The sequence below is a fragment of the Montipora foliosa genome, chromosome 9 (assembly GCF_036669935.1).
Source record: "Montipora foliosa isolate CH-2021 chromosome 9, ASM3666993v2, whole genome shotgun sequence".
NCBI lineage: Eukaryota > Metazoa > Cnidaria > Anthozoa > Scleractinia > Acroporidae > Montipora > Montipora foliosa.
In genome coordinates, this window is record NC_090877.1 from 42,686,352 (window position 1) to 42,701,609 (window position 15,258).

General features: G+C 38.3%; 1 protein-coding gene across 4 annotated transcripts; it reads left to right on the forward strand.

Annotated features, from left to right (window-relative positions):
• Positions 1 to 62: 62 nt before the first annotated feature.
• On the forward strand, positions 63 to 14,303 carry LOC137970399 (protein trunk-like). 4 transcript variants are annotated; one of them, XM_068816929.1, is made up of 2 exons: positions 63 to 254; positions 13,657 to 14,303. In XM_068816929.1, exons 1-2 carry the CDS (start codon positions 231 to 233, stop codon positions 14,209 to 14,211), a joined length of 579 nt encoding a protein of 192 aa, XP_068673030.1. In that variant the 5' UTR covers positions 63 to 230; the 3' UTR covers positions 14,212 to 14,303. The 4 variants fall into 4 exon arrangements, with proteins under 4 accessions (XP_068673030.1, XP_068673031.1, XP_068673029.1 ...); XM_068816930.1 differs by lacking the exon at positions 63 to 254 and adding an exon at positions 3,211 to 3,405; XM_068816928.1 differs by lacking the exon at positions 63 to 254 and adding an exon at positions 9,244 to 9,482.
• The last annotated feature ends 955 nt before the right edge of the window (positions 14,304 to 15,258 follow it).

Below are 15,258 nucleotides of genomic sequence, written 5' to 3' on the forward strand. Positions count from 1 at the left end.
GACTGTCACGTGATCAATTTGGAGGCAAAGCCACGAGGGGATTCTTTTACAGACACTTCACGGCGCCTTTGTCCGCATTGCTTCTTGGAGCACGCTTCTTGGAGCACGCTTTGCCAACTTTACATTTCTAGTGTTGTCCTGACACTGTCAAGTCTTGTATTTTAGTGGGCGCGGTTTTCTGAAAACCTTTTAAAAGCGTCGATCGTGTGCCGAAAGATTTTTCCTTTGCAATGAGGCCTAGAAAACCTTACAAGGTAAGGACAATTGTTCACGTTAAATATCTGTCTTGATGCTCTTAAAGAGGCCATCTTTCTTCATACTTTTCCGTATAAAGTTTGTCTGTTCGTTCTGTTGAGTTTTCTCCTCCTTCTTTAATTTTTATTTTTACATTCCGTTAAACCCAAAAGCTCTTATGCTTTTTTACACGTATTTTAAAACCACTCGAGCGTCATCCGCCACTCGATGACAAAAAGAGAAGCGGTTTTCCATGTATAAAACAAGGTGATGAAAGAAACAGTTTCCGGTGTGAAATCCAGTCTATTGTGCAATCTGACTCGTTAACCCCAAGGTCTTTAAAAACTGCATTTTTTTAATTTTAATTTTTCTTCCTTAAAAACAAAGAATTTTTTTTTTATGTTATCAGTGAGTTCTAAAATCAAGTAATGTTTTCCGAAAGGATAATCTGTAAATTTCCATTTCTGAAAAATAGATTGTAAATTGCATTGATTTTATTTTCTGCGTCCCCAGCCAAAAGTTCATGGGGAAGAAGAATTTCGAAACTTTGTGTACCTATAGTAGAAAAATAAGATGTTTCTTGTTGGGCGACAAGTAATAGTATTTTGGTAAACGTTTCTTAACTAAATGAGGAAGTAGTTATTTTGTTGATGTGGTATTAAATCCCGACATATGTAACTTTTCTTGTCTTGCGTTCTTTGTTCTTTCCAGTTTGTTTGATACTAGGCCAGATGATAATGCTTTATTTACAATTTTGTGGCCTACGTACAGCTTCTATCTAAACTAAAACCCATGAGTGTTTCAAAATAGAGTATTCCGTTCTTTACGCACCAATGTCACCAAGATTATCGACGGTTAATGACTGCAAAACGAACTTTTTCTACGCTTTAAATTTGTGGGCATCACATCTTTGTAAGCCTCAACTTGTATCGCTACCATTGTCTATAGGGATCACTCTTCTTTTAATTACTTTCATATTAATCAAACGAACGCTTTTTTTTTTCCCGTTGATAAGGAACGAAGTAAGATTGGCACTTGAAATGAAAGGAAAATCTCTTTCTGCCGGGGCAGCTGTCTGTGATCGACAATATATTCAGTTTTAAAGATATAAAAGAACTACTTTTATCTATGCAGGCTTCTTGTAGCCATTCTCTATTTGCTCTACCTATATTATTCCCACGTGGCCTGACTCTCTCGTCCAAATTTTCGTGAAATTTCATGACAGACAAAGATCAATTAAGCTATAAAGGAGTCGAACGGTAGTACTGTAAGAGAGTTGAGACTGCGCGCTTACGGCAAACGTCGAATGTCAGGCTGAATTTTTGCTGTTTGCCTGTCAATGAAACTTATTTGCTATACGCTTAGTTCTTGCCTTTTAGTTACAATGTTCAAGCAAGCACTGAAAAGAGAAGTTAGAGTAATGAACTTTTCATGGTTTAATGACAAGAAGAAATACGCTGTTTGCCTTTAGCTTTTGGCGGCAAGCGCGATCCTAAGTGGAAGTTAAGATCTCATTAGCAGTCCCAATTCGAACGTGCGACTGGTATAATTATGGTGCATCTAAATCGTTATGTACTTAATGAAGACTGCCTTTATTTGCTACCATGCGCTTCTATTTGTCTGCTTAAGCTCTAAGAAAATATTCTGTGGCTAAGACGCGATGCGATGAATGCTACACAGGTATCCTTAATTTGCACGTATGGTTAAACGGAGCCTTAGTGGCTAAAAAGTGATGCGATGAATTCGTCACAGCTCGCTTTTTATTGTCAGATTAATAGTGAATTTCACCTTCTTCGACTTTGGTGAAGTGAACGTCAGGTCGTATCTTTTTCAGTCAATTTTCGAGGGAAGAGGAAAGAATTGACAACGTCAGCTTTAGACGCACTTTTCTGCGAACATTTGATTATATTTTAATTGGTGGTTTTGGTCCGTGATTTTTGAAAGAGGAAACGCATGGCTCGAAATCACTTTCATTTAGACAACCTCATATCAGTTTTAATGAGGTCCAGCGGCTAGCTACAAAGTGCAGAGGAAGTACAAAATGCCATTCTTCTGAGCGGATCTAAATCTGATTCCATCTGTAAACAAGATGTTCGTTTTCACTTTTTCCTAACTAAATGTCTTTTCAGTAAAAAAGAGGGACCGCAGAGATTTCCCGAGTGGACAATTTAGAGCAATAATTTTGTTTCTTGTTTATTCATCCTCGCCAAGGAATTAAACTCGTTGTAAAGATAAAAAAGTATTGGTAGCTCGAATGTTTATGTTTTTTTTTATATTTTTACGGTTGATTGAGTTGTTTTCACACCTGCTCTCTCGGGTATCCTATCGCGAAGGCAAAAAATACGAAAAGGTGGCCTTATAAAATCCGCATGAAATGAATCTTACATTCAACCAGTTACTGATGATTAAGAAGATCAACTTGGTATCCAAATTTGTTGGTGCCTCCTTGCTTTTCTATATTCCGGCACCTCCAGGATACAATAAAGCACTCAACGTTACCAACATCTGCCTCGCTCTGTCTTTTTTCTCAGTTTTTCTTTTTTTTCCTTTTTGTTTGCCATAGATTCTTTTGTCCAACTGGAAAGTCTTTAATGATTCGTCGTCTGATTGATGTAATACCAAAATAGCGGGACCCTCAAAAGCAAGGCACCGCGTGGAATGCCGGCAAAATTTCGACTTTCGTCTATATAGGAGGAGGAGTTTTGTGTCCCTATATATCAAATCGCCTTGTCACGATAAGAAACGAGACTAAAGAAGGAAACGTCGGTTAATTTCCGTATTTTGTGGTCTGTAGAATGGGGAAACTATACCCTCCCACGTTGTAATCATTTAGATGGAGTCCAAATGAGATCACCGTATTCTTTGTCGATAGCCATATTAGCCGTAAACAATTGTCAACTAACGTCGCAGGTCTACCCCGCGATGCCGTTTTTAAAATCAGATTCAGCTGTTATCCAGTACTTGAATGAGGTCAATTTTCCCAAACGTCGAGCATTTATATCGAGCTAAAAATCTCTAATTCTTTTTTTGAAAGCGTTATCAAGTCTCTAATTGCTAAGAACTTGAAAATCAAAACTGAATCACCGGAAACTCTGTTTAAAAAGCCCTCATTTCGCCTCGGAGAGCCGTGTGTTGCCACGGAAGAAATCACCTGAAGACATGATAACGAAGGTACTTACATTATTAAGTTGTTATCTTCAAGGGTCTTTTAGCTTCCATTTTAATAGTTTTTCTGGTAAAAAAAAACGTACTAGAAAACTAAGGAGCTTTATTTAAGAGTTAAGGCAATTGTTGCTATGTGGTTAAAAAATTGTCCATTTTACTTTTTCATCTCTATCTAAAACATGATGTTATATATTGAACATTTGATGTTATATTACAACACCAATCGTTAGTGACATGTGTGCCAATCATGTCCTTGAATGTAGATAAAGCAAAGAGATTTTTTGTTCGCTTAATTTAGTTGTTTGAAACCTTCGTACAGGTGAAGAGCCTTTTTTTTAAAGCTAATGTCTTCTCATACAGTGGTCTCTAGCGTTGTGTTACAAAAATTACTGTGCTTGCAGTTTTTCAATATTAACGAGTCAAGACACTCTGCGTTCACCCAAGAAGTGACGAATTTACTTTTTGATGAATATTTTCTTGAAATATTTTTCAAATAGAGTTTCCTAAGCTTTTAGTCGTTCGAAAACATTCCTCGTACCTATTTTCAGCTCGGAAGCTCGAGGGTATCTTCAAGCCTGAGAATGCATAAGGACATTACTTGTGCATTTTAGTTTTCGTGAATTAAATCTTTTGAAAAAAGTCTCTTTTGTCGTCCACTTTCACTTTAAGATTTTTACCTTCATCGATTAAGTTCTTTCAAGAAAAACGAAGTTATTTTTAAGGATCCTCCTCAATTCATTTTTGATTATGTTAGTAGTTTACAAATAAACGACACTTTTAAGTCCACCTCGCCTATATACTATTTGCCTTAACGATTCTTTTGTCTAAAATTTTGACGATTCGACTCGTTCAGGTAGACAAGGAAGCCTCGCGCTGAGATATCAATTCAACTGAAATGTGAGTTCTTTTCTTTAATTGATGAGCAAGTTTGGCACTAAATTTGAAACTTTTAATCATGGCAGTAATCTTAAAATTTATTCAGTCGCTCATCATCACAAACCAGGTGATCGAGTTGGTCTGCGAAGTAATTTCCCTATGACACAAGCAATTCATGACGAAAGAAATGGACCGATGAGAATTCATTTTGGAGCACCATTAGGGCAGTTGTGACGTCACCCATATGTCTCGATTTCCTGTCGACGTCTGTTTCATGCTCAACAATGTATTCAAATCAGGGGTCGCGGAGAGGTAGGAGCTGAGGAGGCTGTAGCCCCCCCCCCCCCGCCCCCCTGCGCCTCCCACTTTTTTTCCTATTTTGTTGTTTTCTCCTAAACCTCTCTCTCTCCCCTCCCCTCCCTTCCCCTCACAATTCCGTGATCCATAACAAAGGTTACCCCCCTCCCCACCCCTCACTTTCAAACGTACTCCGCGACCCTTGTTAATTGGACATGATTCAAAGTGCATTGTTTTGTGTGGTGTGTTAGCGTGCTTGTGTGCAACTTGCTCTGATGCCGCAAAAACGGAATGTTGCGCCCACTAACTCACTCTTGATTAATTTGACTTTACCGATTTATTTTAACTTTTATTTACAGTATATATACTATTCATTAAAAACAAAAACCTTCTTAATTGACTTTCAGCCTGGGGTATGTACTTAGTATGTTTTTGCGTTTTGATGTTATTTAAAAGCCACTGTTTGATAACGCGCTCTTTAGTAATTGTATAACTTTCCGGCAAATGAACGTGGTCTTTGTGTTGAGTTTCATGATTTCGAAAAGCCAAACAGCATATTTGAACCGAACAGTGAAACTGGTCTTGGGTGGGCCAAGTCTCGTGTTTAGTATTCTTTTCGTGACCAACGCATATGTTTTAAATTTTCTGCCCCATAATGGAGTATTTCAGTGCCAATAAAGGTAACAAGCAGAGCGCTTCCCCCCCCCCCCCCCCCCCCCCTTCCTGACCGTCTAAAAGTGGCAATGATCGGTTTCAGGGTTTCAGGGTTCCGTTAGTCCTTCTTACTTAGAGCTTCTCAAGTAATGACTTCCCAGTTTTCAGTTATCCGGCGTTGAAGACTATTCCAGCTTCGCATTGAAGGCTCCTCCTTGGGAAATTTAATGAGCTCATTTACAAATCGATAAATGTTCGCAACGGATGCGGTTTGTAACAAATTAAGGTTTACTACATCACTTAATTAAACGCGAATACCTTTGGCTCCTTTAATGTTAATAATCATGGCTTATGTAAGTTTGTGTCCTCCAGATGCCTCGTGTAAATTTTATGTCTGTTTGTTCCGGCGAATACTTCTAGCATTTGTTAGCATATTTTGGTCTTTTATTCCTCAAACATACAACAGGAGGACTTATCCCAAAATATACTATGGTTGAATAAAGTAGATTCTGGGAGATCTGTGTGAAATCAGACGAAAAAGTCTAGATGAAGGTATGTTAGAATCAAGCCGGTGACGGCTCGCTCTTCAAATATTTGGCGATTTTTGCCATTTCATGACTTCGTAACGAGCTTGTTCAACGTAAAGTACTCAACAAATGGAATTTCTGGTGCGATCTGTTTTGAACAGTTAGGAATGCAAGGTGCATAGATTGAATTGGCGCCAAGTTTGACAGCAATGTCTCCACATGCGTTTGTCTCATTTTCATGCAGTTGATCCAAACATCGAAAAGGTCAATTACCCGATGACAGAGATCAATGGAAAACTATACAAAAAGACTAAATCACTCTATCGTCTGCACGCGATGTCTTTCTGAAAACAACTTTTACCCGGCTCAACTTGGTGAGGATATCAAATTACGCCTTGCTATTTCCAGTGAAACATACTCACTGACTTTGTTCTTTGTCGGACAATACTTGAGTATTTCATTTGTTCAATTAAGGTAATGTCTCTTGATATGTTTAGTGGTGGTTATTATGTCGTAATCAACTTTGTTTCCTTCTACTATATTCAACAATCAAATCAAAGAACTCGTATCGAGCAAATTTTAAAAGAATGGAAAAACCATACTTAAAGGTCTCTCGAAGCAGAGAAGACAACCAACGCATTCAATTCAACTGGTGTGATCCAGGTTTTATAACCCAGGCCTGGCTCGTGTGAGGCGTCTGCTTCAACAACTGCGCAAAGCTGTTTACGTTATCCTTTCTTCCTTTGAGTGGGTCTTTGTTGCTCATTTGGTTTATGGGGGATTACATTTGCAAATACATGTATGCCGTGGGTACAAACCGTTCTCTTCACTTCCACTGTGTTTTTGTCTTTAGTAGCGATCATGTTTGCAAATAGCAAATTGGTTTCCTTCTATCGGTTCAGTTTCTTAACTCTCTCGTTTGCTCACAACTTGAAAACTTTAAATATTAATGATATAGATACAGGTTCTTTGCTCAGTTTACTTTATATTTATTGTGATCTCTAATGCAGAATTTGAGTCGGTGCCGATCTACAAGTGTTTATTCACCAACAGACTCGAAATCTGTTTACCTTCTCTTCTGGGTGGGAATTAAAACGATTGGTTAACTGGCATTCTGAATGAGAGTTATCAAATCTCCGCTATTTTCCAACAATTCAGAAAAAAATATCGATTTCGAATTCAATAAGCTAACTAAACTGGTTGGCCCTCAGCTATCAATGACCCCTAATAAAGGATTTGACATGGTAGATTTACCTGCGTGCACCGAAAAGAAGTTTCGAGCCGGTACCCAGTTTGTCAGGGCTAATTTTTTTTTTCTTTTTTGTTTCTCTGTTTCACTTCCTCGCCGACACAGTTTCCTTTAAAAACGAAACTGTTTATCAATGGACCCTGCCTGGAGCACTATCCTCTGAGGCAGGCATTTATACATTTCCCACGTGCAAGGCTGTTAAAACCGAGGCACGTTTTCGCAACCCAAAAGTAGACATCTTTTTTTTTTCTTGTTTGTTTTAATGTTCATGTGAAAATAAACGAGAGTGCATTTTTAGATGATGTAAGACTTGTATCGATCATTTTATCACTCTTTTATTTGCCACGATGGTTTCTTTCTTCTCGTCTCTCGTGACATGCAATTTTACCAGGACGAAGGTTAGAGGTGGAACACGAGAAATATGCCATGAACACCTCAGACAGACACAACAGGATACGTTTGTTGACAAACACGTTCGTTCATTATTTTCTTCTGATTGACAGTTGGATGTATTGCTGACTTTAAATTGTTTTCACAAACCTTAATAAAGTTGAGATATTGTTTCTTCAAATGATATTAATCAAGATGAATTGAACTGAGTAAACGACTATCTGTCAATAATGACAGCAAATGACGAGCGAATTAATTTCCTGGGACATGTTCAATCCCATACTTTGGTGCATTAGAGTTTCAATAATATTTTGAGTAAGACAAACAATGTACTTTCAGTTCTCGATGTCTAACTTTAGTGAGTTTTAGCAACGTACATTCTTCAAATGAATTTAAGAACATCGTCTTTTCCGATGTCCTACCTCCGCAGTTTTCCTAAGTATGAGATATTTTAGTCACAGATTCCAAATGGGATTATCCCAAAATGGGTCGAGTAGATTGCGTGGAATCGCACCTTGGGTACATTTCGGCGACCTTTTCCTCTTGCCGGAAAAAGTCTAATTTTAAGCATACGGATTTCTTGCGAGCTATCTTTTGTGAGTAGTTACGAAAATGCTTTTCATCAACCAGTCGTTAGAAATGCCAGCAAAACCGTCTTTGTCCAATGTTTTTTATTGATGACTTGAGGCAGCACAAATTTATGTCTCTCAGTAAATGTTATTTGTTTTTATTCGAGCAAAACTGTTGCCTTGTTATCCAAATAATTTTAAGATTGTACAAGACATGTCTGTAGAAGAAATGTGATCTTTTGAATCCCACTAAACATCATCCACTGTGATAAGAAATAAATGAAGGAAACGTGAAGAATCACGGAACGAATTGCGCATTTGTTAAAGACCATTTCTGACAAAAAACACGTTATACTTATCCTGAATTAAACTAAAACAAAAGACGCGTGCCTTAATCGGAGTGATTTTGCTTATTTAACAAAGAAATCAACTAAATTGTATGGATGACAAACATATTTCATAGATTGTTATTTGTTGACTTATGATTTTGAGTTCACAATCACAGATCACAGCTGAGCTTTCAACTCCGACTCTCAACTTGAAGAATTATCGAGCCTGTACACGTAACGTTGCCAGAAATTATCACTGATACATCTTTACTGGCTTTAGTGTACAAAGAGTTAACGAACTTTGAAGATGATCAGCATGTTTCAAAATTGTTGAATATTACACAACATTTATCTGATCCGGACATGTAAACACATTACACGAAAAATCGTTTACCACTCTCGACAGATAATGAAGAAAATCGAATTGTTTTATCCAAAGACTCCTTTCTATTCGGAAAAAAAATTCTTTATGATATCAACGGTAAAACGTTCAGCCTGGGAGAAGCAAATATTAGAAAAACTAAGGCGTAGCTGTAAATCAAATGTGAAATTAAAGTGAATGTTGCATGAAATACATCACCTGCTCAGCTGGACGTCTTTGGGTGAGATAAATCTCCAAAAACATGAATAACACTGTAAGAAAATTAATTGACTACTATTTAAAGGCGCACTGTTTGTTTTAACTAAGCGTAGCAAGTGCCAAACAAGGCTCCGGCCCAGTGGACTAGCATTTTTCTCTTCTTGTCAAACGTGCATTTTGTATTGATTAAACATGCTCTTGACTCCTACAAATGATGGTTCCCGTCCCTAATTACAGCGTTATTGAAATAACTGCGCCCGAGGTAATAAAAGATAACAGAGTCGTGGGCATAACCCCGAACCGCACCCAGTCCCTCCTCCTGTAGATAACGAAACTCAAACTTCACATCAAAAGCGGACAACTTCCAAGGATGTAACGTATATCGCCGTCTCACTCTTGGCAAAGAAGTCCTCAGTTCTTTGAAATTTTAAAGACCATTAATATTTCCGCCTTGAGAGAAGATCAAAGGTCATCAGTTATATTGTGGTCTTGCAAAAGCAACAACAGTCATTGAATCAGAAAGCATTTGTTCTAATCACCAAGGACGATTTTTAAATTGCTCTTTACATGAGCCGTTCGCACGTTTCTCTCATGTCGTCGGAATTGTCAAAGGTAAGGTTGTGATATTGTAATCCTCGGGTAATTTCGTGAAGTATCGTTTAATTAAGTATATTTACTTGGATTAAAGTACTTTTGGTATTAGTTCTGTGAATTACTGTTGGGAAGCCGATGTTTTGTCATTATGAACAAGGAGAGAAAAGAAATAAATAACGGAGCAACCCTTTCTTGGAAATTGTGTAGAGTGGGGTGTGAGCCAAGGAAAGCAATGGACAGCGATGTAAAAAAAAAAAGAAATAACGATCTTATGCTTTTTACAAAAAAATAACTGGTACGGCGTTAAAACTGAGATGTGCACATGCAGTGTATCACTCACTGTCCATGAAGACCGTACCAATTATCATTATTATGATTATTATTATGTTGTTGTTGTTCATTGCTATTTTTCTTTATAATCCTTGTTTAGTAGGTTTTCTGAAGAAACCAGAACTTGATGTTCAATCGATACAAAAATGTTGTAAATTCCCACCAGTTCCGCGGGGTTTTAGGCGTGAGATAGTTGGCTGTTTTCTGCCCAAAACGTCTGCATGCCTCCTCGAGCCTTAAAGTAAAAATTTCCTGCCGTCATAAAGCCTATTTTTGTTCAGCTGACCACGTGATACTTTCAGCGCCGGTCAAACACCGGTTTTTTTTTCCTTTTTCCTTCTGGCTGTATGGACTTTACAAGCAGCCGAAACGGAAACAAGAAATGGTTAGTTTGGAATGTAAAAATAGTGTCGTCTGATTGATTGTTTTGACAAGGTATAACGAAGCTGGAGTCCTAAAACAGCCGGTGTTTTATCCATTTTCGGTGCATGGTTATTAACTTTCCCATTTTGTTTTCAATAATCTTGATACCTGTTCAACACACAGTTTTCTCTTTCAAGATGACAGAAAACAGATTTGTTGAAGTTTTTGTTTCTTTTTTCCTTTCGTGTACATCTGTAATTTTTCGCAAATGGACTTTCCTGAGTAGGCTATTTTTTTGAAGACGTGACAAAAACGGATCGTTTTTTTCTCTTTTCTTTCTTCTTTCTATTCCTTTGTTCTCGAACAGAACGAGCGCTCTTAGCCAAAAGCGGGTCAAAAGCAATTGAAGGAAATGGTTTTTACCCCAGTGACCGTGTATTATTGTGTGAAACCGACACCAATTTAATTCCTAATTCACGAGTTATTCTTACCCTGGGTGGTCCATGCACGTCTAAAATCGCATCTTTAAGGATAATGAGAGGATACGTGTCGCGCAGCAAGTGCAGGTTAACGGAAGCCAATATTTGCTACTATGGGTGTATTACTGATTTTGAACCTCTGTTCGAGAGCCAGTCAAAGTTCGAGAGTTTAGTAATGCTAATGTAAGTTACGACATTCTCTGTGAATTAATTTTCATAAGAAAGACTTCCCACTTGATTTCTTGGAAAATATAACCCTAAATGGACTCGGATATAGCCAATTTATTAGGTTTCTGGTGTACTCTACCCTAAGCAATTCATAGTTAATTACTTGACTCTCTGCCAATGTACAATGATGATCTGTGAGCCGAACCTACACTCCAATTAACAACATGAAATCAAACCGAGTCGTGGGAAAAAAAGGCCATATTAATTGTATCTGTCATGTGATCAGTTTGTTGATTTTCAACTGAAACGTAAAGCTTTTTCCGAAAATCAGGGATCAAAAGATAGCGTACCTATTATTTGTGCCGGTTACGTTATGTATGAACGGGAAGTGTTAGGAAACCACTGTGTCTATATTTTTGCATTAAAGAGAACTATAAAGATAGTTTTTTTGTGTTGTTATAAGTTCAGTTCTTTCGTGAGGTTTGGAAGGCCTTTGGGGGACCTCGTTGACGCCTGTAAATTTCAATTAAACCCGCAACGTAGCTGATATTTCCTCGGCAAATGTTTCCGTATATCATGTCTTCACATCTTGAAACCAAAATTGCACGCGAAACGAGGATTTCTCGTTAAATCGTGTTTTTGTAGACTGTCGTAGTGATTTGATAAAAGGAAACAAAATTACAAGGGATGTTGATCGCAATTTTTTTTTGACATTGTTAAGGAAGGCTCTCTTTTTTGTCTGCAATCTCTGCCCTAAATATGGCTGGAAAAACCGCAAGGTGTTTACATCGAAATTTGATGAACTTGTCACCAAGTTGAGGGGATTTAAAGGTTATTCATCATTGAGAAATTATTTATTGATTGTTAATTGTCGGGAATCAAGTGCCATGTATGTGACTTGCCCATGCAAACAGGGAGACTATCATATCTCCGCCAATTGCCGGCGTTTTTTCGCTTTGAAATTATAAAGACCGCGAGAGTCTTTAGGTTCCAAAAGAGAATGCGTCCTTCCCTTTAAACGCAAAGTTGAGGCTAAGAGCTAATTTTCAAAAATTTGAAGTTCTGGCTTAAATGATGTCTTTTGTATGATGTTTGGAACAAATATCTGAAATTTAAAGAAACAAGCAGATTTCTTGATTTATCTCCAAATATAGCACTCGCTCAGTGATTGGCCAATGCTGTGGGTGCGGTATTCTACAACAGAGCCTGCTAAATTTCAATTGCTGGGTACAAACTGTAAGTGTAATGACATCTTTTTTATTACCACTAAATTTTATCAGTGGCCTGAGCCTGTTTCGCACCAGTGACACAATCCGAATTGGAATTGAAGATGCAGGTATGAACTTAATTTGGAGTTTAGTAAGTGAGTGACACGTTCGACTTTTTCAACTGGCGCTTGTCTTCACATCGACTCTTTCTGGCCGAAAAAATCCGCACAATACGGACAATAGTTCACGCGCCTTACAGAGTAGCTTTCATAAGTAAAATTTAAACCTTGATTTTGTGCTACTTCCATTCGTGCAAACTGAATTTTGGATCCAGGTTCATTTAGTTTGTTTCTGCGGCAACCCTGGTCAGAAGGCCATGACTACCCTGGTACATTCCTCCAATCAGAAAGTGAGAACCTTGAATTTATCACCGGGCGAAAATGACCGTGCTACTGAATCGTTATTTATATATATGTATATATATATATATATTATATATATATATATATATATATATATATATATATATATATATAATTGAAACGTGAACGTCATGGCACTCAAATTAGTTTCAATTTGCAAGAAAACTGTCTTGAGTGACTTTGGTCAGAGAAGCGTTGTATTGCTTTCCGCTGTTTTGGTTCACCACTCCCTTGCTACCTCAAGGCACATCTGTGTGGGAAGCTCATTGAACACGTACTCAGTGCGATAAAAATCTATGGCGGTATTATGTGTTCCTGTTTTTAACAGTATAAGAATTGACGCAGGATATGTAGCTTTCGAATAGACAGCGAAGAAGTCTTTGAAGAAAAGAGGACATTTTCTTACCATATTGTAGAAAATACAAAGGCCGTTTAGAAAATAAGAGAGATAAAACTCAGTGGCTTTCTTTTGCCTGGCGGCAAATTGGGGAGAATCAAACTCTTTTGTCATTATCCGTCACATGGCGGTTTTCCTGTTTTCACCGTTGTGTAATGTTAAGCTGCAAATGTCTTTTATATTTTCATCGATATAGGGCTCCTGTATTGAGCATGTATTTCGTATTATCTATTTAATTACTTTCTCATAACTTGGTATCGGTAACATTATGTAATCCTAAAATTTAATTACTTGCCCTTTAGCTTGAGTACTTATTTTCACCCCGAAATGTTTTGAAAATTCTTTTACTTTAATTGGTAAACCCAATTTCTTGGAAATTTCTGTCAATATCGCTCGCCATTTCTGAATCTCCCGAATCACTTTAGCCTAGGCGTGAATACTACGGTTTCTCTCTATCTTTACCAAGGCAACAGTTAAAAATTTAAAACAAAGAACTATTTTCCCAAGCGGCACTATCTATCCCCTCAGAATCAACGAAGTCAACGCTTCGCTCTTCGTTAATTCTTTTTTTTTTTTCCTTGTTTATAATCAACGGCCAATTGAATTGGGTCGTCACCCTATATGAAAATCTTTCACAACGCACAATCCCTTAATTCGTTCTGACGAAGAGGTAACGCTCGAAATCTCAATACGGTGGTCAAATTATCCGATCAACTCATTCGAAACGAAATCTTTATGTGTTCCTGTCTAAAAGAACCCGGTATTTTAGACACTTCATAAATATATATGCCCTTTGTCATGACTTCTTCTCCTTATGTATTGCAGCTATGGTTCCTTGTTATCTCCAGCCTGCTTTTAATGGCGTTTAATTTCGCCGGAGGTGCAACAACTTTCTCTCTTCTACAGAGGACGCCTGACAGAGACTGTCAGCCCGTCAAACGCGACCTCCTTCGACAGCGTCTCGGGAGAGCCTTTAATGAACGCTATATGGCTATGGACAACGAAGATGTACTGAAAAATGCAAATCTCGCACCCTCTGGAGTACTACGCGACTTGGTCACACGTAAGAACGTAACAAGGCGGTCAGTGGAACTTAGTCAGAGCACCGACCCTGCCCAATGGACTTGTCAGACAACGAAGGTCTGGAAAGACCTGGGCTCCAAATATTTTCCTCGTCACGTGAGATCAGTCACGTGTTCAAGTAGCACGTGCTGGTTTAAACACTTCCGGTGTCGACCAAAGCATTACTTAATCAAAGTGTTGAGGAAGAAAGTGGGGCAGTGTTTAAGGGTATACTCTAGCACAGGTAGCCCGAGATTCGAAGACTTTTGGGAACCGGTTGATTATCAAATAACTGTGGACTGTGAATGCGGTCATTAATGATGTAGATACTAAATTAACTTATACTTCTTTGCGAGATGTTAAATTATTAAACATTTTTAAAGTGAGCCAAATGGAGTGGTCTTTTAGGGGTAACCGTAGGGTCTAACGCTGTGTCCCTCTTCTCGGTGGGATTTCAGGGACCCATAATTATTCTCGATTTGTGTCACGGGAGCAAGCAATCATTAGCCGAACGAGTTTTTAAATAAGATTCCGATCCTACGAGTTACCATTGTCTGCTTAGGGTCCAGGCCCTTGAATAAAACTAAGGCTGGAATTGACCTTTTTTCATACAAATGTCAATATTAAATACAATCATGTTATTTACGATGAAGGCGTGATTTACTTGAGAAAAGTGGTGAAATTTGGACCAGAACAATTTCAACGCCAGCCTCACTTTCGTTCAAAGGCCAGGTAACTTAGCACACAACCGTTAAATGGAATATATATAAGGCTTATTATTGGCTGGAGAGGTCTGCTTTGAAGGGTCCATTCGTTTTAAAATAGAGATCTTACGGAACGTCGATGAGAAACGGAGCGTTGGATGACAAGGGCTCTCCGCGCCCTTCACACGTGTTTTGCACTTTTGTACATTTCTTTTACGATACCGCGCTAACGACGACGTGAATAGACCATTGTACAGTTGTGGCTAAGTTACCAGGCCTAGCAATGGAAGCGAGGCTGCCGGGGACCCTGTTTTGATACAAACTTTCATGCTTTTGTAATGTTAATATGGACTACTTAGCGTTACAACAACACAATTTACATGATAAAAGCAGTGAGGTCTGTATCAATGCAAGGTCATCGGCAGCCTCGCAGCCATTCATAGGCTTGGTCGCTGAGCAAACAACTGTAAAATGGCCTGTTGAGGCTATGCAGAAGACGAAGATACATTTTGAAATTGCTCTCTCAACTTCCACGCATCTCATACCAACTTCATTCCTGGACAGTTGCTATGCAATTTACATCTCAAACCACTTCAACTGAATTATCACGAAATGGTTGTAACAACGTGGAGTTATGTTTTCAGATAACGCCCTCATACAC

Coding starts and splice junctions, on each gene's coding strand:
- LOC137970399 (XM_068816928.1), top strand. CDS start 9,438: ATGAGCCGTTCGCACGTTTCTCTCATGTCGTCGGAATTGTCAAAG. Junction 9,483..13,656: donor TGTCGTCGGAATTGTCAAAG/GTAAGGTTGTGA, acceptor TATGTATTGCAG/CTATGGTTCCTTGTTATCTC.